Source organism: Eucyclogobius newberryi, unplaced genomic scaffold (assembly GCF_026437365.1).
Source record: "Eucyclogobius newberryi isolate DKJ021-1_F unplaced genomic scaffold, fEucNew1.0.hap1 SCAF_5, whole genome shotgun sequence".
In the NCBI taxonomy this organism is placed as follows: domain Eukaryota; kingdom Metazoa; phylum Chordata; class Actinopteri; order Gobiiformes; family Gobiidae; genus Eucyclogobius; species Eucyclogobius newberryi.
Window position 1 is genome coordinate 10,795,346 of NW_027316167.1, and position 26,449 is coordinate 10,821,794.

The 26,449-nt window shown below is 40.9% G+C and overlaps 3 protein-coding genes across 4 annotated transcripts in view; 2 read left to right on the forward strand and 1 right to left on the reverse strand.

Moving 5' to 3' along the window:
- LOC140380976 (NAD(P) transhydrogenase, mitochondrial-like) overlaps positions 1-11,098 on the forward strand; it is a 34,258-nt gene extending 23,160 nt beyond the window's left edge. The window contains exons 18-22 of the mRNA XM_072464972.1: positions 3,293-3,452; positions 6,795-6,876; positions 7,503-7,621; positions 8,565-8,680; positions 10,772-11,098. Coding sequence (XP_072321073.1) covers positions 3,293-3,452; positions 6,795-6,876; positions 7,503-7,621; positions 8,565-8,680; positions 10,772-10,918 — 624 coding nt within the window. The 3' untranslated portion in view covers positions 10,919-11,098. The remainder of the gene's footprint in view (positions 1-3,292; positions 3,453-6,794; positions 6,877-7,502; positions 7,622-8,564; positions 8,681-10,771) is intronic.
- A 932-nt stretch (positions 11,099-12,030) lies between these two features.
- On the reverse strand, positions 12,031-17,068 carry dtwd1 (DTW domain containing 1). Of its 2 annotated transcripts, none has more exons than XM_072464974.1 (5): positions 17,007-17,068; positions 15,033-15,380; positions 14,015-14,152; positions 12,591-12,840; positions 12,031-12,349 (listed from the first exon to the last, which is right to left on the reverse strand). In XM_072464974.1, the coding sequence occupies exons 2-5, from the start codon at positions 15,288-15,290 to the stop codon at positions 12,105-12,107; spliced, it is 891 nt and encodes a 296-aa protein (XP_072321075.1). In that variant the 5' UTR covers positions 15,291-15,380; positions 17,007-17,068; the 3' UTR covers positions 12,031-12,104. The 2 variants fall into 2 exon arrangements, with proteins under 2 accessions (XP_072321075.1, XP_072321074.1); XM_072464973.1 differs by having other exon boundaries at positions 16,942-17,052.
- A 7,645-nt stretch (positions 17,069-24,713) lies between these two features.
- The window catches only part of LOC140380978 (SHC-transforming protein 1-like), a 170,981-nt gene continuing 169,245 nt past the window's right edge, over positions 24,714-26,449 (forward strand). Inside the window, exon 1 of the mRNA XM_072464975.1 lies at positions 24,714-24,718. The gene's annotated coding sequence lies outside the window, so the exon portion shown is untranslated. The remainder of the gene's footprint in view (positions 24,719-26,449) is intronic.

Sequence of the window (26,449 nt, forward strand, 5' to 3'; positions counted from 1 at the left end):
CTGTGCCACGTACGTGCGCCCTGGTACGTCTGTGCCACGTACGTGCGCCCTGGTACGTCTGTGCCACGTACGTGACAGATCCCGCTTGTACTGTACGTCATCCAGTGTGGACATTTGGTAGTGAGAGCGCCTCAAGGCTTTATGCCACGTACCGGTACGTGCCACATACCTGCGCCGCGTACCTGCGCCACGTACCTGCGCCCTGGTACGTACCTGCGCCACGTACCTGCGCCCTGGTACGTACGTGCCACGTACCTGCGCCCTGGTACGTAGGTGCCACGTACCTGCGCCCTGGTACGTAGGTGCCACGTACCTGCGCCCTGGTACGTAGGTGCCACGTACCTGCGCCCTGGTACGTAGGTGCCACGTACCTGCGCCCTGGTACGTAGGTGCCACGTACCTGCGCCCTGGTACGTAGGTGCCACGTACCTGCGCCCTGGTACGTAGGTGCCACGTACCTGCGCCCTGGTACGTAGGTGCCACGTACCTGCGCCCTGGTACGTAGGTGCCACGTACCTGCGCCCTGGTACGTACGTGCCACGTACCTGCGCCCTGGTACGTACGTGCCACGTACCTGTGCACGTACCTGCGCCCTGGTACCTACGTACGTGCCACGTACCTGCGCCCTGGTACCTACGTACGTGCCACGTACCTGCGCCCTGGTACCTACGTACGTGCCACGTACCTGCGCCCTGGTACCTACGTACGTGCCCCGTACCTGCGCCCTGATACGTACGTACTTGCGCCCTGGTACACCTCCCTGGGATGTCTGTGCCACGTAAGTGCGCCCTGGTACGTACGTATGTACGTGCGCCCTGGTACGTACCTGTGCTCTGGTACGTCTGTGCCACTCACCTGCGCCCTGGTACGTACGTGCCACGTACCGGAGAATGCGACCTAAACCAAACCAAACCAAACCAATGGTGTGAGCTTGGCCACGCCCCTTACTGCTGTGCTATATAAGGGTAAAAGTTTACGAGGAAAGAGGCAGATCGGAGCGGAGATGAGCGCTGAGAGAGACTACTGGAGAAGAGGGCTGTATCAGTGGAACCTGCCTGTTTTCAACCTCATACGGCGCCGCTGCCAGCTGCGTCTCGATGAGGACCGCAGATTGACACGTCCGCACCAGGGCCGCGCCATCAGCCGCGCCTACTTGCGTCCACACCACGTCCAGCGTATGTCCGCACCACTCATGGAGATGGACGCAGAGATAGGTTACTGGAGAATGCTGTATCAGTGGATCTTGTCTGTCTTCAACTTCATACAGTGCCACTGCCAGCTGCGTCTCGATGAGGACCACGGAATGACACTGCTCATTGACGTAGGCTACTTTGTGATCACTCTCAGAGCAGGTGCTCTACAACAGCCGACACAAAGACGCCAGAATGCTCTGCCTGGGGTATAAGTGCATTGCACTAGTATGACAGCAGGGATATTCTGCAAGTCATGCGCCGTTTACCTTTCCAAAATATTTCTAACAAATCATGAAATAATAAATTCAAAACTATGTCTTCAATCCGCACCAGGTCTCACTTAGTTCCGCACCACGTACCGCTCACGTACCACGTACAGATCCCGCTTGTACTGTACGTCATCCAGTGTGGACATTTGGTAGTGAGAGCGCCTCAAGGCTTTATGCCACGTACCGGTACGTGGTACGTGCCACATACCTGCGCCCTGTACATGCCACATACCTGCGCCCTGTACATGCCACATACCTGCTCCCTGTACATGCCACATACCTGCGCCCTGTACGTACCACGTACCTGCGCCCTGTACGTACCACGTACCTGCGCCCTGTACGTACCACGTACCTGCGCCCTGTACGTACCACGTACCTGCGCCCTGTACGTACCACGTACCTGCGCCCTGTACGTACCACGTACCTGCGCCCTGTACCTGCACCACGTACCTGCGCCCTGTACCTGCACCACATACCTGCGCCCTGTACCTGCACCACATACCTGCTCCCTGTACATGCCACATACCTGCTCCCTGTACATGCCACGTACCTGCTCCCTGTACGTGCCACGTACCTGCGCCCTGTACGTGCCACGTACCTGCGCCCTGTACGTACCACGTACCTGCGCCCTGTACGTACCACGTACCTGCGCCCTGTACGTACCACGTACCTGCGCCCTGTACGTACCACGTACCTGCGCGCTCTGTACGTACCACGTACCTGCGCGCTCTGTACGTACCACGTACCTGCGCGCTCTGTACGTACCACGTACCTGCGCGCTCTGTACGTACCACGTACCTGCGCCCTCTGTACGTACCACGTACCTGCGCTCCCTGTACGTACCACGTACCTGCTCCCTGTACGTACCACGTACCTGCGCCCTGTACGTACCACGTACCTGCGCCCTGTACGTACCACGTACCTGCGCCCTGTACCTGCGCCCTGTACCTGCGCCCTGTACCTGCGCCCTGTACCTGCGCCCTGTACCTGCGCCACGTACCTGCGCCACGTACCTGCGAAGGGCTTTGGTTCAATGCAAATCCTGTGCAGGCTGCTTAACATACACTATGCAAACTATCTGTTGACCTCATCTGCCCTGTTCACTCTTTGATCACCACCACAGTATGTGACATGAACACTTTGAAGTGGCCGTCCTGGGGCATCAATTTTAACTTCATGTGAGTCATTTCTGCTGCTCACTTGTGACATTGCTCAAGTACCACGTACTGATCCCGCCGCTCACGTACCACGTGCCGCTTACTTGCGTCCACGTCACACTCTGGTCTGCACCACGTCTCTGAATGTAGAGTGGGCGGAGAATGCCAACCTAGACCAAACCAATACCATGTACCAGTCCCGCCCACGTTCTCGTACCGGTCCCGTAAAGGCATCAGCACATGGCAGGGGAGTTTTTTTCTCCTTTACTGGTCAGGGACAGAATGAAAGAGGAGAGCTTGTCTCAATGTAGAGTGGGCGGAAAATGCCAACCTAAACCAAACCGATGGTGTGAGTTTGCCCACGCCCCTTGCTGCTGGTAAAAGTTTACTGCTCACTCTTATTCAGGCCACTGCACATGTATACAGCATTTTCAAATACAGTAGAGCGTGTCCTGTTTGGTTGGCCGTGTCCGAGAGGCTTTGACTCTTGCCTCTGCAGCAAAGGTGTGCAGGTTCAAGGCTTGTACAGACGCACACTTTGGAAGACCCACAGCTACTGTTGTTGTTGAAGTACCTGATCTGAAAAATATAATTGCAGCACTTGCATTACAGTTCCACTGACGAGCTCAAATGTCAAACAAAAATGGTTCAATCATATTTATCTCTGTTTTAGGCTATGAACCGTTCGCTGCCGAACGTGATCCTGGGAGGTTACGGCACAACGTCCACAGCCGGAGGGAAACCCATGGAGATCGTGGGAACTCACACCGAGGTCAACGTGGACCAGACCATCGACATCATCAAAGATGCCAACAGCATCATCATCACTCCAGGTAATGTGTTTCGTGCTCTGTTTATACTCCCTCGTGCTGGGTTATACTCCCTCGTGCTGGGTTATACTCCCTCGTGCTGGGTTAAACACTCTCGTGCTGGGTTTTACTCGCTCGTGCTGCGTGCTGGGTTATACTCGCTCATGCTGCGTGCTGGGTTTTACTCGCTCGTGCTGGGTTATACTCCCTCGTGCTGGGTTATACTCCCTCGTGCTGGGTTATACTCCCTCGTGCTGGGTTATTACACTCTCGTGCTGGGTTATTACACTCTCGTGCTGGGTTATTACACTCTCGTGCTGGGTTATACTCCCTCGTGCTGCGTGCTGGGTTTTACTCGCTCGTGCTGCGTGCTGGGTTTTACTCGCTCGTGCTGGGTTATACTCCCTCGTGCTGGGTTATTACACTCTCGTGCTGGGTTATTACACTCTCGTGCTGGGTTATTACACTCTCGTGCTGGGTTATTACACTCTCGTGCTGGGTTATTACACTCTCGTGCTGGGTTATTACACTCTCGTGCTGGGTTATTACACTCTCGTGCTGGGTTATTACACTCTCGTGCTGGGTTATTACACTCTCGTGCTGGGTTATACTTGCTCGTGCTCCGTTTTCTCTTGAGTAAATTCTTAAGCCGCGCTCACACCGCTGTGTCCAATTTGCGCCCGGCGCAGGAGTTGGACACCTGTACATTTTAAAGGCAGACACCTTGAAATAAACTCAGGTGAGTTTATTTTCATACGGCGGTATGAACTCGCCTTTAGACCATTACTTTGTTCTTAAGTAATGTTACTCTTGAGTAACTCTTTTGGCTACACTACCTACCTGTGCCCGTACGTGACGGTGGCATTTTTGTAAAAAATATATGCCTTGGTTTTTCCTTGGAAATATTTCAGAGCTGTAACAATTATTTTGCTAATCGATTAATCTATGGGTAACATTTTGTAAAAATCTTATATTCATAAGACAAAATAGGTTCAAAATTGTTTTTTTTCCCTGTGTCCTGATGTCATAAAAGCTCTTCTACCACACTTGGCATGTTTTGGAGACTGTCTACTAATTTAGTAATCAAATAAACGTTATCTGGACAATACAAACTTTCAGCCCTAAAACATTCAGACAGGTTTTTTTTATTTTTCACAAATGTTGAATGAATTGAATATTAAGTCATAACAATTATTTTCTTTGTAACAGCCAATTCTATTGCTGCTTTTTTTTTTATTGTTTCAGATTCAGAGTTTGGCAGAGTCTCGAGACCTTTAAAGTGACTCTCAATTGGGGTAAAAAGACATGACGGGTGGTTTATTTACCCACTAGAGGGAGCAATCTGTCCATATATTCCATAGATAAGAAAAAAGACTTATCACATGTGTTTTTGTTGTTTTTGTGTGTTTTTTTTTACATAAACCACAGTTGCTCGTTTACTGAAACCAAATGTGTGCACTTTTTATGGTCAGTTTTTTGTGCAATACAAGAATTGCCCACCACATGAAATCTGCCAAATTCGACTCTGCATATGAAAAAGGTCCCTATGTTCTGTTTTGCAATCGACCAGTTAAAAATTAAGAGATTCCATTGGTTAATTATTCGCTTGACACATTTGTAATTGCCATTCTTCAACTAATCCTTTGTCAATACATGAATGCTATTTAAAAACGTGAACAAATAAGAGCATTCTTTTGTGTTAAATGGATTAGTTAAAACTTCTGCATATTTCTCTGAAATTGGTAATAAAAGTAGGGTTGTTGGGATTTTGATGGATGCTTTGAATTTCCTGAGTTTGGCAGCAGCAACACAAAACGTATGTTTAAAGATATTTTGTCAATTTCAAAACAAACATACAGCATTTTAAAAGATGTATATAATTGCAATTTCACGCAAATAAATTGTTAAATTTCTTCAAAGTCTGATATCTGTTCCAAATCACATGCTTTTTTCTTTTTGATTGTAGACCCAAGTTTTATCATTAACAATTACAGCTCCAATTAAAAGCCATCAAATTATTTCATAAGAAGAAAAGAAATCTAAGGGAAAAAACAATCAAAAGGAAGAAAATGCTGATTTGTTTTGCCCGTATGGCCCAGTGCTCCCGACAGGCGCCAATAATGTCATTGCAAAGCGACTCTTGTGTTACTTGGACTTGAGTTGTTTTTCCTGCAGATCACACACACAAAAAAGTGAAATCCCAGGGGCGGCTGTGTGGTCCAAACATGCTGCTTTGATTAGGCCAACAACGAAATGTCATATACATGCGATTGAGACCAGACTGTCCTGAGTCTGTCAGCAACAAAGGCATGACGGCGCGGAAACAGAAGGCTCGAATTTGTCTGGAGAATTCGAAAAAATATGTTTCATATTTTGCCCTTTTTTTTTTTTTTTTTTTAAACCTCTATTAGGATCTTTCACTAAACTTTATAAGGGGTTACGGGGAGGTGAGACAAATGAAGGAAAAGCACTTCTTTGCACGCACGGGACACAAACGCGCCCCACGCACGCAATGGGGAGATGTTTTGGGTAAGATGGAGGCTTTTGGAGGAACTGCGGTGAAGGGGCAAAGAGGACAAAAGAATGAGGTTTAAAATAACAGTTTCAGTTTTTTTAATATCCTCTTGGCCAATTTGTTCTTTTACTAGAGGACAAACAATGGTTTCGCATGACTAGAGATTCAAATTCAGTACAAAATGTGTATTCCAAATGTATGTACCGACAAACAAATGTCCTGGTGGTTTATGGCAAGCCGCAGAGCAATGTTCACATTGCATAGTTTCTGCATCTATTGTAATGCAAAGATTTTGTCAGTGGTTTGGCTACTTGAGATGGTAATTTATCTATTTCATTCATTTATGCTATGGCAAATACAAACTAAATTGAGATAACAATGGTAAATAAGATGATGTTTAATTTAATCTCATTTATTGGGTTTATTTTATATTTATTTTCCAGTTGTAAAGGAGCCAATACGGAATAAACTACAAATGCCTACTTTTATATTGAATGAGTTGTAAATAGTGTAAGTGTCATTTACACACACAAACACACTTTAAATAACTGCCATTTAACATCAAATGTATTCTGCCAAAGTCTGAATTCTGCTCCAAACCAGACTCTCTTGCTGACTGAGAATTGGCTGTGGAAGTCTATTTTAAAATAAATGTTTTGGGCAGACGATTCGGACATGACTGAATTTCTAAACTTGAATCAATGGCACTGCCCTGGATGTGAACGGCGTGTGAACGGCGTGTGAGCGGTGTACGAGCGGTGTGAGCGGTGTACGAGCGTTAACCCTGTGTTCGAGCGTTAACCCTGTGTTCGAGCGTTAACCCTGTGTTCTGGCCCCTCTGTGCTCTTCAGGTTGGGGTCTGTGCGCAGCGAAGGCCCAGTATCCCATCGCTGACATGGTGAAGATGCTGAAGGAGCAGGGGAAATCTGTCAGGTGAGTCATTTTTTGGACAAATTCTCGTTCTTTTATGAATACGTAGAAAGGTTTCTGTTTGTTCGATTAGTTGTTTAGAAAGTTGCGTGATTTTTTTTTTTTTTTACATAATTTGACCCGGTTATCCTGTGGAATGAAGCCTGGTGGAGCACATTTATGGACAAAAGAGTGTTTTCATCATATACACTATTTCAGGCAATTGTGGCTCAATATTAGTTGTAAACCTTTTCCTTGCTCATGGCATGTTTGGGAACCTGTGTACTGACCAGAAAAAGAATGATTTGATTACTAAATTAGTTGACAATTATATAAATAATCTATTAACTTGTTGCAGCCATATTTGTGACATTTAAATCTGTATATTTAATAGCAATGTGTATTCAAGGTTTTATGAAATTTTTAGTTTTATGTTTATGAAAGTGGAGAATAGAGTGGTATAACTTATAGCACCCATTTGTTTGTAGACTATATCAGTCCTCTTATTTCTATTCTATTCCTTCTATAAACTCACTGTATTCAATGGTAAAAGAACAATCAAATGGTGATGTCTCCATCTCTAATGACAACATTAAAACGACGCCGGCCGCTCACGCTCCACATACATACTCATAGTGTTTGTCCTCCAGGTTTGGGATCCACCCCGTGGCAGGTCGCATGCCCGGGCAGCTGAACGTGCTCCTGGCTGAGGCTGGAGTCCCATATGACGTGGTCCTGGAGATGGAGGAGATCAACGACGACTTCCCAGGTGAACGTTGCAGGATGTCCAACTTAAGTGTTAATATTGTGCCAAGAAACGTACACCAAAAACAAGAGCCTATTGACGCCTACATAAGATTCTGCTTTGCAACTGAATTGCTTTATTCACCGAACTTGACAACTTGAATCATTTTATGGTTAGTTAAAGAAAAGACATTCGTTTCCTCGTTAGGAAGGCAAGGCAAGGCAAGTTTATTTGTAGAGCACATTTCATACACAAGGCAATTCAAAGTGCTTCACACAGCAGGAAAAATGCATTCAAATCACAAAGAAATTACAGAAATACAATAAAATTAACTAAATTAAAAATTATCAATCCAACTGATTGTCTAAACTAATAAAATCACAAACAAAAGAGAAGAGTGCAAAGAAAAAATCCTTTCAGTCATAAACAAAACTGTTTTTAGCTTAGATTTGAACATTGTCAGAGTAGAACCTGTCTCACATCTTCAGGAAGACTGTTCCAGATTTTAGCTGCATAAAACTGAAATGCAGGAAAAAAGTATTGCGGTCGACACTGTATCCACGTAAAATGTGCCGTGGAGATGAAAAGGCTTTGGGTTATCTTTTTACTTTTTATTATTGTAAAATATTATTATGTAATTTATATTTGTCTAAACTTATTCTAAAATTAAATGAGGCATCAATAAAATTATTCTTTTTAACTATACTTTGTACCAGTTTAGGTTGTATCTATTATGTGCAAGTCTTAAAAAAAAAAAAAAAAAAAATCTCTTTGGGAAGCTTTCGGCCAAAATCTTGGCAGATCATTCTCCCATTTCACCAGAACAATCTTCTCTCACACATGGTTTTGCTTACGCCGCGGCAGATGAATGTGGTGTTTGGGAGTTACGCGATTAACAACCACAGCTGTGCGTTCATGAATTATCGGTCGATGACATTGGTCTAAATGTTTCCTTTTTGTGATTCAGAAACTGACCTGACGCTGGTGATCGGAGCAAACGACACTGTGAACTCTGCTGCACAGGAAGATCCCAACTCCATAATCGCCGGCATGCCCGTCCTGGAGGTGTGGAAGTCCAAACAGGTCTGTATTCAAAGTCCAACCAGTGTCAGTGTGTTTGATATTCATTTGTGTGGCCTTCCTGTTTGGAGTACAGGAGTTTTCAATCATTCTCCCTGTGTCTGGATGGGACAAAATAAGATGACATGCATAATATTATTTAAAGGGCCATGTTCTCGTTGTCAAACTCATGCCCGGAGTTGTGTTTAGCGTAATTCACACTTGTTTCATTAATCCTGTTTACAAGTCCGTCGTCTTGTGAGCTTCACAACGACGAGGTTTAAAATTTCCCAGATTTATGATGTCAGAAGTATAAATCTGGAGGTTTTTAAGGCAATAAATTGTCACTCGCTCTGAGCATTTCTGCAATGAATTCGCGTCCATTACAACTGCTTGTTTACATTAGCATGTTGGGGCAAGCTAGCTTTTGTTGGTATTTTTTTCCTAAAAACTCACCAGAGGGAACAAACAACATGACCAAAGAGGGGGAGGAAAAAGATTAGACATCAGCCTCACCTTCCATTTTCAAATTGAGTCCAAATTTAATAAAAGATTTTTAAATTTCATTTTTTGAAATGTGCTTGTCAATAAATAAATAAAACATGCCATAGTTAGGCAAATGTAAGCCAATAATGATACAAAATATAGCCACAATTGGAAATGATCAGCCCGCATCACACTGCCGCCCCCCAACGTAAGAGGAGGCAAGACAAGTTTATTTGTACAATAAGAGTACAATTCGCACACAAGCAATGCAATGCAATGCAAATCAAAATTGATTAAAATCACATAACAGTTTAAGACATAAAACAGTGCAAATAAAATAATTTTAGCAAATAAAACAATTTCAGCCAAACAAAATTGTTTTTAGCTTAGATTTGAACATTACCAGAGTCGAGGCCTGTCTCACATCTTCAGGAAGACTGATCCAGATTTTATCTGCATAAAACTGAAACAGATTCCCCATGTTTAGTCCTGACTCTGGCACCAGCAGGAGGCCGGTCCATGTTTAGTCCTGACTCTGGCACCAGCAGGAGGCCGGTCCATGTTTAGTCCTGACTCTGGCACCAGCAGGAGGCCGGTCCATGTTTAGTCCTGACTCTGGGCACCAGCAGGAGGCCGGTCCATGTTTAGTCCTGACTCTGGGCACCAGCAGGAGGCCGGTCCATGTTTAGTCCTGACTCTGGCACCAGCAGGAGGCCGGTCCATGTTTAGTCCTGACTCTGGCACCAGCAGGAGGCCGGTCCATGTTTAGTCCTGACTCTGGCACCAGCAGGAGGCCGGTCCATGTTTAGTCCTGACTCTGGCACCAGCAGGAGGCCGGTCCCTGAGGTCCTCAGAGTCCGAGATGGTTCATATGGCACTAACATATCCAAGATGTACTTTGGTCCTAGGCCATGGAGAGACTTGTACACAAGCAGAGCTGCTTTAAAGTCTCTTCTCTGAGCCACAGGAGCCAGTGCAGAGACCTGAGAACAGGACTAATGTGATGGTACTTCCTGGTTCTAGTCAGGACCCGAGCAGCAGCGTTCTGGATGTACTGCAGCTGTTTTACAGCTCGTTTGGAGAGACCAGTGAGCGGCCGTTACAGTAGTCTAATCTACTGGAGACAAACGCATGGATAAGTCTCTCTGAGTCTGGTTTAGACACTATATTTTAGATTTTGGCAATGTTTTTTTAGATGGAAAGCTGCTGTTATTGATTTGACGTGGCCGAGTCCATCATTACCCCCAGATTTCTAACTTGACTGCTTTGCTGTTGCCATCCCCTTGTAAAGTGTTCTTTTGCCTTTTGCACGGGCTTCACCCGTTTCCGATCATGTTAAATGTTAGTGTGCACGGGACGTACATTGGTGGGTGTTTGGAAGCGGACGGACGCTTTGTGCTCGGGCCTAATAAAGCATTTTATGTGTCTTTTAAAATCACTTCCATACAATGTAATTGTCCTGTTATTAATTGCAGGTGGCCTCAATGTTAACTATGATGCATCTGAGAAGGCTACATTAAGATGTGAAGCTTTAAACATGCTTTGTGCCACTGAAAAGCAGTCTTGTTACATTTATTGTATATATTATATATTGCCTCTTTTACACCTCTGACCTTAAACTCTTTGCAGGTGGTTGTGATGAAGCGCACTCTGGGCGTGGGCTACGCTGCTGTGGACAACCCAATCTTCTACAAACCCAACACTTCAATGCTTCTTGGAGACGCCAAGAAAACCTGCGACAACCTGCAGGCCAAGATCCGAGAAGCCTACTACTAAAATCACAACTTCCACTGGCGATAATTATGTGCGGAAATTTGATTAGCAAAGGAAGGACTTTGGTTTGATATACATATGAAGTGTACTAGGAAGGTTATTTTTAAATTTACTAACTATTGTGTAAGAATTTGTAAATAAAATATTTAAATGTTCAATCCCTAAGATTGTTCGTTGAAAAACTGTCTCATCTCAGTTTTTTTAGTTTTGCTTTATTTTAGTTTTCTTCCAACCAAACTATATCTTAACACATTTCCACCATTTAACATTGGCAATTTCTTTCTTCTCAAATTACCAGTATACAGGGCTCCACAATTTTGTACAACTTTAACATTTTATACACGGAGGTGGGTAACATTTCCTAAAAGCACCGGTTTACATGAGTGGGAGAAAAATACAGCCCCTAGAATTACTGAGAAACTGTCACTAATACTAAATATTAAGTAGGAGTAAAGTATCTCAGAAAACTACAACTACTGAAATGTAAAATTTCAAAATGTTATTAAATTAATTTAGTTCTAACCATCTAAACACCTCACACATTCTTGTACAAATTAATTTATTTTTCATAAATCTCTAGTTTGGCCTGTCCGAATATAACCAAGTATATCACCGAGTATTTAAAAATGAATGGATTGATCATTAAATGAGATGAACAATATTATGGGCTCAAATGTCATGTCCTTTTTCTTCCACTTGGATTAGAGAACCTTTTCTTAAAGCTCTCATTTGATCTATTATAGATGCAAACTGAATATTGCATGGAACTTATTGTTTATAGGAATTAATCTTCTATCTGCAATCACTTAGAAAAGGGTTGATTAGAATGGCTGTGCTTTAGGTTTATGTTAATTCAACTATTAATCTGGATTATTCAGGTCACAAAATACATTATTTCTAGTTTCAATACTGGGAAAGTAAACGTGATTTTTATGTCACTATCATGCAGAAAGTGTGATTTCATAAACTGGTCAGTAAAGGAACAGTGATTTATTAACATGAATGAAAGGGGATGTCACCATTTTGGGTCATGGTGTCAATCGGAAATGATTGCAAAAGCGCAATGTTTCTTGACCATGAATATTGAGATCTTCATAGCGATACAAAACTGAATTGTGACAGGCCTAACCCACTGCAAATTATTATAAATGACTAGACAACAGCTAATATAATACAAAGGCAAGGCCCCTCAGTTTGTCAGTTGTTGGCGTCTCCCTGCAGCGGTCTTGGCTTTGTTGATGACCGTGTGGAGATACGAGTAGAAGAACAGAATGTTGTCGTATTCCCCGCTGTAATCCTGCTCCAGGCAAAGTTCATGAAAGTCTTTGAGAAAATAGTAAACGGCCTCAATCGTGGCCAGGTACGTGTCCGGTTTGCCTTTTTGGTGACGCCAGAAACACGTTTTCCTTGTTTTCAGTTCCACCTGCAGCAAATCTGAAAAAGACGGGAGGAAAATACAGCTGAAAATGGTGTCACAAAAGGTCACATTTATCCTGTCAATGTTTTTCTTTCTGCATTGATACTTGTTGAAATGTGCATCTAGTTTCCATACTAGTTTTATCTGATTTTTGATACTTTTAACAGCCCTTGTTGACAAAAACAAAAAAGAACCTTGAGTACAATTTTCTTTCCCCTTAACCCCTTCGAACTCGACATAATTACATCCGACCCGAACCTTGCAGTCGCTCATCTGTGCTGATCTTGTTGGTCTGGTTCCACGTGCTGTCGATGAAGACCACCTTTCGCAACGGCGCGGCCTTGGACTCCGCGCCCGGGTCGGCCTCTCCGTGTGTGGCACAGTCCGATGCACCCGCGCTCCTGAACCTCTTCCTGGTGGGTTCGGTGGGGTCTCGTGCGCGCAGGGTCAGACTCTGGATCATGTTTTGCACGGTGACAGCTTTCGGTCCCGGGAACACAAGTACCACCTGGAGAGAGGAGGATTGTGTAATGTGTTGTTTGGCTTGACTTTAGACGTGAGTTGACAAGAGGGCGGTGGTCTGGTCTATGCACGGAACAGATGAAAGAAGAGCTGGGGAAACCTTACAGAGAAATGGCAGGCACTTAATCAGTTTGTTGTGAAGGTAGAAACTTATTTGAAATCAATCAATTAGATGTCCCCAAGTAGGCTAGAATTATTTTAAATATGTTTTAGGGCTTTGCAATTAGAGATGTCATGATTTAAAATGTGTGACGATTATTGTGAAAAAAAACCCTTACGATTTAAGTTGTATTTTGTGGTTTATCAAAACAACAATGAAACTCTAAATTATCTTTCCCGCTTGTTTTCCTAATACATTACCTACCGCATCTCAATATGTGACCTGCTTTATGAAATCAAACTTTCGGAGTGATTAATCAGACATAAAAAGCGAGATTATAAATCATTTGCGTTTATATTTTTGAGGAATCTGAGCAGAAATGACTTGTATTTGCTTCTAAACTTGTCACATTTCTTTTAATTGATTCACAAAACCATGTTTAGTTTCAAAATCGTCACTTTTCTGTACTTTTTTTTTTTTTTTTTTTTTTTTTTAACTTAAAACACATTTATCTATCAAACTAATAATCTTTAAATGCCAATTTGCGGGACATTTTTTGACATTTTAATCGAGCTCCAGATTGAGTCATTTCTCATTTTCAATTATCTTTTTAATCCAGAGGTCCACAGCCAAACCTCATGTGGTTTGGGACAGAGCAGACGGCAGACAAAATCTGACTATTTATCATGTTAAATGGCATTAGTTGAAAGTTGTATTGTTTATATTCAGGGAATTCATATCAAAAGAAGCCATTTGATTTGTTTTTAATAAAGACAAAACTATGATCAATGTGAGGCAAAAGTTATGATTTGTGATATTCCCCAGTCCTAATGTTTGGACCTAATTTAGAGTTTATTTGACCCAGACAGACATGACAGCATGAAAACCCACTTTGTCTCGCTGTCAAATGCACTGCTCTCTGAGTTTACAGTGAACTACAGCGGCAGATCACTCATGGAGATGTTATTACTTTGCCTGAAATGTTCCACTGAATTGCATTAAACGTATAAATGAATGTTGTTAAAGGTGTTTAAATAAAACAAAGACAAGTAAAGCTCACCGTGTCCTTGTCGTACTCCGGGATACAGGGGTAAGTGTAAATGTTCACGTCGTCCGGAGCCAGGATCTTTGCGTGGATCGCCGTGCTCTTCCCGTCCGTCTCATTTGGATGTTTGATTATGTCAATTTTCACTGGAAGCTAAACACAAAATACAGGAACACATAATTGAGAAAAGAATAACAAACATTGTGGTGTTTTTATTCATGTATTATTATTTATTTATTTCTAATAGTTCAAATTTGCTTTTTTTTTTTTTTTGCTTTTTTAATATGTAGAATTGTATTTTAAATCATTCCTGGGACAATAAATATTCTGACTAATCGCCTTTTAAAATGATAATTTGTTGCAGCCCAAAATAATATAATTTAGGGGGAAAAGTTGCATTGTAGATTAAACAGAATCAAAAACTGACAAACTGGAGATTCACATTATTATGTTCCAAATTATAAGCTTAGCTGTGGTTTGGGAATTTTTTCATAATTGTTCTATAAATATTTATTTACCCACCCAACATAAAAAAGAGCTTGTAATAGACAAATCAAATCTGCATAAATATTTGAGTGACTTCTAAATACTTTCAGAGGTTCCATTCCCTCCAAACACTTATTTTTCTTCTTCCATTCATATGTTTTGGGGGAAAAGAACAAATACACAGAGCGGTCTAGGCCTAGTTGCAACCTGATTTAGATTAGAAAAAGTATCACAATATTACCAGACGCAATACTGATATTGCAACAAACTAAGTACATCGCAATAACATGAACAGAAAAGTACTGTTTTAAAAAGGAAAACGATGAAAAAGGCTGATTTTTATTCATGATTTTCATATTATATTCACCTTGATTTAGTCTTGTTTTGCCTCTGTGAAGTTTTGTTGTGGAGTATATTCAAATCTTGCAATAATATCGATATTGCTATAATTTAGTCGATATGACACTCCAGAGTTCATATCATTGACACTGTGTGATTACATCTGAAGGCCTCTTTTACATCATCACGGCGTAAACCTGGCGCTCACCTTGACCTGGGGGACGCTCTGAGCACTGACCCCCACGAGGGAGCAGCACGTGTAGCAGAAGAACATTCTCGACCCGCCGCATTTGGCACATTTCAACCGGCCCTTCTCCTGCGCCCCCTCCAGGACCTCGTGCGACGCCAGCTTCAAACCCCGGAGCGGCTGTTTGGCAGATTCAGCGGCGTCCGGCGGTTTCGTGGATGGTGTTGTTTCGTCAAGGCAACCGGGATGGAAACGCTGGTCCTCGTCCAACGCGCTCATGCTTATCCTCTCTCACTTTTTATTTGTTCCTTTTTCTTTTTTAAACTTGACAAGGCAAAATTTTGAGTTAGGCAAACCAGACGCTTGGGGCTGAAGAAGAATGACAAAACAAAAGCGGCAAGTTATTAGGAGATAGAATTTATACGACACAGACATGACTTGGAAAAGCGGCTGTAAACACTGAGCTGCTCTTGAGAAAGGCAAGACATTGTTTGAGAAATGTTATAAATATTACAACGTTAATAAAACAAGAATAATATTTGAATCATCAGCACTGCAGAGAAGCTAAGGGGGTCAAAGTACTGTTCGTCATTACTTGAGTTAATGTACAGATAAGGGCTAACTAACTTTATTCTGATAAACTAGTCTAGCAATTACTACTGATTCATCAATTAGTGGTTTAGAATGTGAAATGCCTGTAAATATCAGATCTTTACTAAATGTGACCCAGATGATGCGTTAAAATGCCGCTGCTCGAGGTCGTCCAGGTGGAGTATATTTACAGATAAAATATTTTTTTGAACAAATGCGCTAAAATAGCAGGAGTCCTGTGTAATTTGGATGTAATTACTGCTATGTACGAGTCACTCTCACACTTGGAGTCTGTTTGTAAACCAGTTAACGATTATTTGACAATTATCTCAGTAATCGATAAGTAGTGATTCATTGATTCACTCTTAAAAGCCCTATTACAGATACATACAGTAGCTTGCTCCATTACGGGTTCAGATGTTTTTCTAACTTTTACTTAGTTTGTTGGATTAGTCCCTGATGTGAATATTGATCACAGTTTTCCATCAGTCTAGTTGCAGTTGGTAAAGACAAAGTTGAAATTTACGGGAAGAAGAACTTAAAAGTGACATTCCATCTAAAACGCAGAGACAATTTACACACAACTGACACACTTTTTCTGACGGTTTAAACAATAATATAACACGATAAAGGTGTTAACAAGTGTTATTACTTGTCATATCGTAACTATTGTTTTATTTCTATGAATTTTGTTTGGTTAATATGGTTGCTAGGTAACAGCTGCTGAATTACCTCTGCTCATGTCCAACCAGATTTGAAGGGGGAAAAAAAAAAGTCCAACCAGGAAGTAACATTATAAACTTTACCAAAATGGTCAAACTGGGAGAAAATAGGCCAAATGTTTAGTAAAATCTTATGAAAGTACTTTTAAACAAATCACAAGTACCTTTGTGGCTTCAAAAATAATACAATATTTTCTTATAAAGATAAGACGCAGACTTTGTCTTATCCTCTTTAGTCAGAAAATCTATTTTGTATATTTACCATCTACAAAACAAAAAAGGAAAGGGAATTCAATTACATTACTTAACATGTACTTGGTCATTGACCACCTCTGCAGGGAAGTAAACGTTTAAGTATAATAATAACAATAAAAACTAGATGCAATGGGCTGACGAACATTCATCTATTTTTTCCTTTTAATTAAACAAAATACAGGCAGCTAAACAAGTCAATATCAAGGTGACAGAGCTATACTTACACCGGATCAGTTCATGTACGTATATTTGAGCTAAACTAACCTGAACGAATGAATTACACATTAGCATCTGAAGCTTAGCTTTACTGCAAAACGTGGCGCCAGTTTTGTCCACATTTCAGACTGGATTTGCGCACGTACTTTATGTTTGCATAACTAGACACAGATCTACGGACGTGAAAAGTTGAGCAAATCCTTGAAAATACCTGAATAAAACGTAAACACTACACAGCTCTTTCCACGTGCGCAGGGAACTTCCTTTGCAAAAGCGGAAATGACGCAGTCTGTGAGGAAACAGCGCCACCCTCGAGCGAACTTACTTTTTTGTTAGATTTCTGATGATAACTGTGTAAAATTGTATGTTCATCTTACCCTAGATTGTGTTTTTTAAAATGCCATGGCTATAACGACTCCTGGAAATGAAACTTGAAATGAAACCAGGTCTGTAGACTCTTTTGCTTTGTAAGAGATGGATTGTCTATTACTTTAAATCGACTTTTAAGAGTTTTAGACCATGTTTTAAACCATGTTAAATACACAATGAGTTCCCTCATTAGCTTACTCAACTTACCTGCTTTACGATTTGAATGTTCAGAAAGTTTATTTGTAGAGCACAATTCGTACACAAAGTAATTCAAAGTGTTTTACACAGCAAAAAAAAATTAAATCACAATATAAACAAATACAAATAGCAATAATCATTAGAAAATTGACTTTACATCACCCAGAGCATCTGTCACATAAGGCACTTCGGTGTGGTAGACATTCCACACCACTAGGGGGCAACGGTGAGAGCTAATAGAGCGTGTTGTGCCCGATAATATAATACATCCCTGGTTGTGCACATGGTTGTGCCCCTTGCTGCCCATGCATGCTGTACACTCCCCATGTGGCTCTTCCAGTTAAACATAGACTAATGTGTTTATAGGTTCTATAGATTAATACTAAATATCCCCTGAAAAAGCATTGTGTTTTTTTAAAGCTGAGGCCAAGAAGAAATTATTAAATTAACAAACATTTCCTTTTTACTTATTATACAAGAAATAAGTGCTTGCACTTTCGTGTGTGTATATACATATATATATATATATATATATATATATATATATATATACTATATATATATATATATATATATATATATATATATATATATATATATATATATATATATATATATATATATACACAATATTATATATATATATATACAACACTTGGATGCCAACCACCATAAAACAACAACAACAACAATATAATATAATATATATAATATAATATATATATATATATATATATATATATATATATATATATATATATATATATATATATATATATATATATATATATATATATATATATATATATATATATATATATGTATGTTTACAACCATTTGTTTATGATATGTGTATTACATGTTCATGCACTTTATGGCAAATAAATCAAATCAAACAAAACAAAAACTAACTATACTAAACTGCAGTAGAGAATAAACCGAACCCATAAAACGTATAAAGAATATTATCTCATCAAAGCAAATGAATATAAGTTACATTTTGGTTTCAATTTATTCAATTCAAATTTGCAAACAGACAGACTACAGTTTTTTATAGGCTATAAAGCCCTTATCTTATCTTATTAATTCCCTACCCAAAATACTAAAAAGACTGATCATTGAGGCCACCTGAAAGATACAAATAAATGTGTCTCTTAAAATGTAGTTGTGGTAAGATTATTTATCAAAATGTGTTGTTGGGGGAACACTGCGTAACTGTTAGTAGTAATAGTCCTTGTTTAACCGGAATCAATTCATCTTTATCAACTCTAGACCCTGGCACCCGGGTAGTTCTAGGTAAGCTGTCCAAAATGAATATGCATTTGTCAGTTTCATGGCCGCGGATTGTTCTGATGAAACGCAGAGAAAGATACCTGAGCTGTCACACTTTTTATGGAGCTGGGGATTGCATGCAGACTCGCACGGCACACAGATGTGTATCGAATCAGACCATCCTCTGCCTGTGATATCTGACCCAAAACAATCAGAAAACTGCCAAACCCGGGTTCTGTGATCGAAAAGTAGACAATTCATAATATTAGTCACATCAATCTGAGGTTTCCCCGGCAAAGCTCAAAATAATACACGCAATGGTTATGAACTGCGTTTAACACAACAGACTGGGAAAATTCTGTTCACGTTTGTCAGAATTTTAGCATAAAACCCCAGAACAAATGTGTGGCTTAATACTTGATCAGCATGACGGTCATAGGCAGTGTTTCCCACAGATTTCTGCAATATTATGGTATCTTATCTGAATAGTTTATATTCAGTGCAACGGTTAATCGGAAAGATTGTGACAAGTCGACTTCTCAAATAAATCTTTATCTGGACAATAAACAGACTGTAACTCGTGCCATTTGCTGGAAAACATGTTTTACAACAAAGACAGCACCACCATTATTAAATTAAAACTAGACGAGAAGAACATATACTGTGTGAACTCCCTTTGTTCTATTTTAGCTTTCTTTATATATTTTTTTAATTGTTTGACTTTACAAATAAAAAAATGAAAAACAAATTCACCCTTGTCGCCCTTATTCAGTTTTTCCGTGAAAAGTGTTTTTTTATTGCTCCCTTTTAAATGTAAATGTTGTATTTCTATCAGCTCTTGTGTAGGTTAATAATATATTTTTAAATGTATTTTATCCTTCAGTGCCACTTGTCCGGACTGAAACCCACCCAAACACAGGCAGAACATGCAAATGTTACCGTACAGCATCGTCAAACCTTGAGGTAAGAAAGTTAACTAATGAGATGTCATGGCTCTGTTTTTAAATAGCAATGTTGGCGTAAAAATCCCACCCAACTTTCTTTGGGGTGCGTTCACATTTATACTTGTCTATTCCCTGTTTTAGCCCCGTTTAATCCTGATGTGGTCCTGGTTTAGTCCTGGATTAGTACAAATCTTAATTTAGCTTTTGGGAAAGTGTGAATGCAACTTTCAATGTATCACCTTTATCAGTCCTTTAAAGTCTAACACATCTAAAATATGTTTAACTGTCACTTGTTTATGAGCAATTATGGGGGCAATTGGTCAAGAAGTGTAATTGACTAATGATTACGTCACCATATCAGCTCAGCAGACTGAACTTTTGGAGTGCTGTATATTGCTACAGAGAAATAGACGATAATATTGAAACTTAATGCCACTGACACAATAACCTGAAAGCCAGACAATCACAGTAAATCAGTAGAAATCACTTATTTGACCCTTTGTACAGCAAAAAAATTGCAAAACAAATCTATGCACGATAAATATTAAGCCCCCCAAGAAATATTGTTACAGCTAATATTTATTGAACAAAATTGGATATACAGTACGTAGTAATTGTCATGACAGGCCTAAGTAGTGCGCATCTCTGTATTCATTGCAAGGAAATCCAACCATTATTTACAGAGCGCTCTACAAAACTCAATAAAAATCAAGGCAATACTATTTGCAAAACTATGTAAAAAAGTGTTTAATCTGGATAAATAAGTTTTGAGCCTGTATTTCAAAGGCTAAACTCTGTGATGGTTTATGTCAGGGGTAGAAGCTCGGTCAGATAAGGAGGTGCAAGGCCATTTAGAGCTTTAAAAACAATATGTAACATTTTAATATTAATTCTGAAAAAAGCTGAAAGCCAACAGCGCAAAATAAACTGGAGTGATGTGATTTGTCTGGGTGATGCGTCTGGGTGCTGCGTCTGGGTGCTGCGTCTGGGTGCTGTGTCTGGGTGATGTGTGCTGGGTGATGTGTCTGGGTGCTGCGTCTGGGTGATGTGTGCTGGGTGATGTGTCTGGGTGCTGTGTCTGGGTGATGTGCTGCGTTTGGGTGATGCGCTGCGTCCGGGGGGTGATGCGCTGCGTCTGGGTGATGTGTCTGGGTGCTGCGTCTGGGTGATGTGTGCTGGGTGATGTGTCTGGGTGCTGTGTCTGGGTGATGTGTGCTGGGTGATGTGTCTGGGTGATGTGCTGCGTTTGGGTGATGCGCTGCGTCTGGGGGGTGATGCGCTGCGTTTGGGTGATGTGTCTGGGTGCAGCGTCTGGGTGATTTGTCTGGGTGATGCGTCTGGGTGATGTGTCTGGGTGCAGCGTCTGGGTGATTTGTCTGGGTGATGCGTCTGGGTGATGTGTGCTGGGTGCTGCGTCTGGGTGATGCGCTGCGTCTGGGTGATGCGCTGCTTCTGGGTGATGTGTCTGGGTGCTGCCTCTGGGTGATGTGCTGCGTCTTTAAGGTTGCGTTCAAGGTTGGTGCAATTTTACCTTAGATAAAATCTTGCTCAGTTAGTTTGTTTGTCAAATTTAAAATGTAAAAAACAACAATATATAAGTTACAATATTTTAAGGAAAAGCTCTTCTATCAAAGCTGGTACAAATTACAGACTAACTTACTATTGATAGGCATGGTGGGTTTTGAGATTAGGCAATAGAAGAACAGGCAATGATGAATAATTAAAACTATGGGTTTATCTCAAACAAATGTATTTTTCAACATTATTTTTCACATTTATGGTTCTATACACTGAAAATTGAAGTCATCCACTGGTTCCAAAGAAGTAAAGCGTACTCAGCCCTGGTCTTGAACAGGTCTTGGTCCTGGATGTGTTTGAGGATGTTGCGTGTGATGCTGTGACTTGTATCTTGTCAAAATCATACATTCACACCTTAAGGCAATTACCTGCGCACACTGCAGTGATTTAGTTTAATTGTGATAATAGTTCCCAGTCACCTGTATGACAACACATGGATCAGCTCTAACTGTCACTTTGCACACTAGACTTTGACATGTCGATTATTGTCTGTTCAGATCATGACCTCACATGGAGATACTGGACCTCCTGGAAAACAAATCAACGTCTGCTGATGTTTCCGCCCGGCGCCACAGGTCAGGGCGACAGACGGACAGGAACTGCAGGGAAACGATGAGTAACTTCAATAAATTGTGTTTGTTGAAGTGAAATAGACTAATTATTATGAATATTTAGCTTGTCTTCGATGTTCGTCCATATCAGACAAAGAGATGATGATCGTTGAGGTAAAACATCGTCTCTTACTTATTATGGTGGAAAGCATCAGTATTGATACCGACTCTGTAAATGTTGATAGTGACACGGTTATGCAAATATTTATATAAAATAATCAAAATATGTAAATTTTTAAGGTTAATCGACAATTTTAGACATGTTAGACATGTCCTCCATGGGAAGACGGCCCCATGTCGCTTGTTCAGGCCGGGCCACCAGACGCTCGCCATTGAGCACCCACTCCAGGCCGGGCTCCAAGATGGAGCCCCAGTAATGCCAATCCAGGCGATGTAACTGGCCTCGTTGTAGCACTCGTCATAAGGGACTTCTGAGCCAGCTGGACTTATCTTTAAATATGCATGCCCTCAATCTCACTGCAGTGATGGGGCAAAACAAACCTTAAATCTTTTTTAACACAGTTCACTACGTTTTACTAATCAAGTCTTGGAGACACATAAACACACTGTTTACTTTTGGTGTCAAGCATTTTCTGCATGAGAAACAGAAAACATGTTTCCACAGTTATACATAACTAACACTGTGAATTAAAGAAAATAATTCAATATCAGATTTTGGAAATGTAATATTTCCCTTGATTGTGTTGACATGGCCCATCAGGGGTGTCCAAACTTTTTTCCGGATTTTGAAACATCCGGCAGAGGGCCACAAACAACCCGACAATGTCAAATGTCAAAAGTGAATCATTCGAGAATTTGCATTTGACATTGTTTCGATGAGCCTCTTTACGTTTAATAAGACTTGGAACATTAATATTAAGTTGGTATAACATCAAAAATGTACTACTTTTTGTTGTTTGGACCAACTTAGGAAGAAGCCGAAGGGCCAACCAAAATCTGAGGTCTGAGGGCGACATTTGGCCTCCGGGCCGTAGTTTGGACGTGCCTGTTCTACACATTTCGGTTATAAATCAACAATACAGAACTTGTTTCTAATTCAGACACAAGAGCAAGAAATATGACAGTACAATTAAAAATGTATGCACAATAGCTCACATGACGGTGGCACTGAATCCTATCTGACCCTCTGACCGTCCTCTGTCCCATAGTTTGGTGGAGAAAAGCCTTTGTTGGTGTTGTGTATTTCCACTGTCACTCAGGCTACACCCAGTGACTGCCTTTGTTCATCTTGAAGTTCTTGGCCACGGCTTTGGTTCTTTCTTTGTGGCTTGTTTTTTTCAGGGCTCTAGTTGAGGACAGATGAGGAACAGGTCTGTGAGTGGTCATCTTGATTTGGATCTGCTCTTGTCACAAACTGTTAAAAGCTAAAACATATCTACCAAAATGGACTCTTTAATCTGCATGTGTTTAGTGTTTTTGATTGACATTTGTCTTCACGCATTCTCCACGTAGATAATATCTACAACCTTGGGCCTAAAGGAGGTGCACTGCTCCTTTTGGATTTACTCTTTCTCATAGTAGATGCAAGGCGTACAAAGCTGACGCATGGCTCATACACAATATATGACAACTGGCACTTCAAGGCGGAATCAAGGCAAGAGCAGTCCTATGTTATGATAGGATTACCCTGCTTTGTTGTAGGCATCTGTAGTCTGCGAGCTGTCGGACTGTGGACTGTCTTTTGATGTCATAAATTGACATGGATCATAAGTTCGAATCCATTTCTGTCTTGTCCTGTCTGATCTGTTCTCAGAAGTTCTTGTATATGCTGAAGACGCACGGTGTAGATCTCCAATGCCCAACTTGACCACAGGTGAAGCATGGATCATTGGAGAATCTTCTCTTGTTCTTTTGATTGGTTCTCCTCACATAATATGTGGAAAGAATATTATTCTTTCCACTTATTGATGCCTGATGACTCTGTGGTTGTCTATGAGAATCTGGTTAGCGATTCACATTTTCGTGTCTCTGGGTTCTATTGTACATAGTTAATGCTGCTAGATTTAGTGGCATTCTCTTCTCTTGCATCATGATTTTAGTAGTTATTCATATGCATGTGTGATCAAATGTGAATATATGAGTATATTTCTGTGATGTATTTTATCTGCATAATAGTGATATTTTATCTGCATCATTAGTCTAAGAGAAGAGCGGGTGTGTGACAAACTGCATTTGTGAAGGGGTCGTAAAGATGGGCCAAAGAATGTTGCCCCAGGGGGGGAGTTGCACCCCCCCTTGCAGGCTTTATCTCTACGGAAAAATACCAAGTGCCTTGATGTGAGGCTGACCAATGAGAAATGTGACCCGCCTATTCCAGAATATCTAATAAAACCAACCAGCATGGGAAAAAACGGGGTGAGACGCAGGAGGATCACGCAGGCTGCTTACCACAGCTTGCGTGATCAGTCCCCGCGTTTTCTCCCATGCATGCCATACAAATGTCTGATATTCTGTGTCTTTCATATTCTAAGTTGAATTGTGTTCTCAATGTGTTACGGAATAGCATCAGTGTTTGTCTAATTCCATGACATTTTCTGGTCCTTCGAGCCGGATGACAAGCAGCCCCTTCGCGGAGATTGACGGGTGAATCGGTGAAAGTCTGTGTGCACAGTAGAAGGAAGTCCACTTTTCCCGTGGCCGCCCATCGCACCTCATTCTCCGCAAGGAGAGCGCGTCGTTTCGAAGCAGCAGGAGAACACAGACGACAAAGAAGGTCAGACAAAACTTTGTGTGTGAACTAATGCATAAAAAAACGTTTTTATGCATTAGTTTGATATTTACTGGAAAAAATATTATAGGCTTTTATGCCCAGTTAGGTGTTACTGAGGAAATGCCCAGTTAGGTGTTACTGAGGAAATGCCCAGTTAGGTATTACTGAGGAAATGCCCAGTTTGATGTTACTGAGGAAATATTTTGGGGTTTGGCTTTGTGTAGATAATTTCTCACATAAAGGAGTTAAATTGCTCACCACGAGTTAAGTTTCTCACCGAAAGAAAGTCATGAAGCCTTATGCCGAGTTGTTACTGACATAAAGATGGTGAATGTAAGCGCTGTGCACGAGCGAAGTAAGTAAGAGAGAAGTGTGAATGTGTGAATGAGGATTAATAAGTGATTAACTAACAAGTGTGAATCACAATTAATCATACAGGGGTCACAAGGCGTTATTCTGAGAGATCTAAAATTTGCAGTCACGGGTGAATCTTTAAACACCTAGCATTATCTCCGGTGGAAAATCAATAAGAAATTCTACTAGAAGCTTGAGATATGACGTGACTGTAAAGCAAGTAGCATTTCTCTCAGACGACCGAGACCACATAATGCCAGAATTATCACCCCAAACTGTAAAAAGACAAAGGAAAAGTCATCATAGGATTTTGGAGGGAGACTTCCAGTGTGCTCAGATGACGTGGCAGAGAGGGGGAGATAAGGGGGGTCAACAAGGCAGGAGAGGAGAAAGCAGTTCAGAGGACGCTCTGAAGGAAGGTTAATGAATTAGGAACTAAACCCAGATGGTTTTAAATTTTTAGTATTTGAGAGCTCTGTTAGAACAAATTTTAAGGGGTTTTGTTTTGATTGACAACAATCAATTATAAAGATTTCATTAAACTTGATAAGAGATAAAGATGAATTCAGATTTTTATAGATGGCCAATTTTTTGGGGAACGTGATCACAGACAGGACACTTCCTGTCCCCGACATAGAATACAAAAGTTGTGTTTTTACGGTATCGTGTTTTTTGTGTGCACTGAACAAACCTATGTTTTGTTTTGTTTTATTTTTGGACTTGACGAAAATTATCTTTTTGGACTTAATGCATGACTAGATGAAAGCACAGGACGAAAAGACAGAAGTGTTTTTAAATTTAGGATCAAATACAGGCACGGGCCTGGGAGTGATAATATGGGTTAATTAGTGACTACTGATGTTTTTGGACATAGGAGTAGAACGGGCAGTAAGTAAAGTGATAGTAAAAGTATATCAGTAACTTATTTATTTGTATTATCATGAGGAAACCTCGTATTGCATGTAGACGTAAGTGAGGGAATAAGTTAAATAGTGACGTCCAATGTCCTCCTTGGAAAGACATGACTGTGTGTCATTAACTAAAGACAAACGACACCAAGTCATAAAAGATAGTCAGAGATAAGGGCCTATTGACTGGCAAATAATCTGGAGAGGACTCAGGATGGAGCAGATGTTGTTATCTTTGAGTATCAACAGCAACACCTCAGGGGGGGTTGACTGATGAGTAATAGGAAAAGTTAACATTAACAGGGAAAGAATTTGACATTCTAAAGGAATTACCTGAAGGATTGTGGAGATTCAATCAAGAATTGAATAGATTCAAATAGACAATATCATCTAAATTTAGACGCTATAGAAGTTATGAAAACCAGTGATAACAGGACTTAAACATTACAGGACACGGACCTGGGGGAGGAGTGTAATGCAGAAGAATACATTTTTACGAGACCCGCAGATTACCTGAAGATAGTGAAAACTATAAACAAGGGGAAGGTTTAGAATCATTTTGATTTTAATACACATATAGATTTGCTAGAACAAACTAATACACAATGTTTGTAAAGCACCACATGAGCAGGTGTGAGAGATTGGGTTTGGAACTCACCTGAAGCACATATAAAAGATTAGAACATATT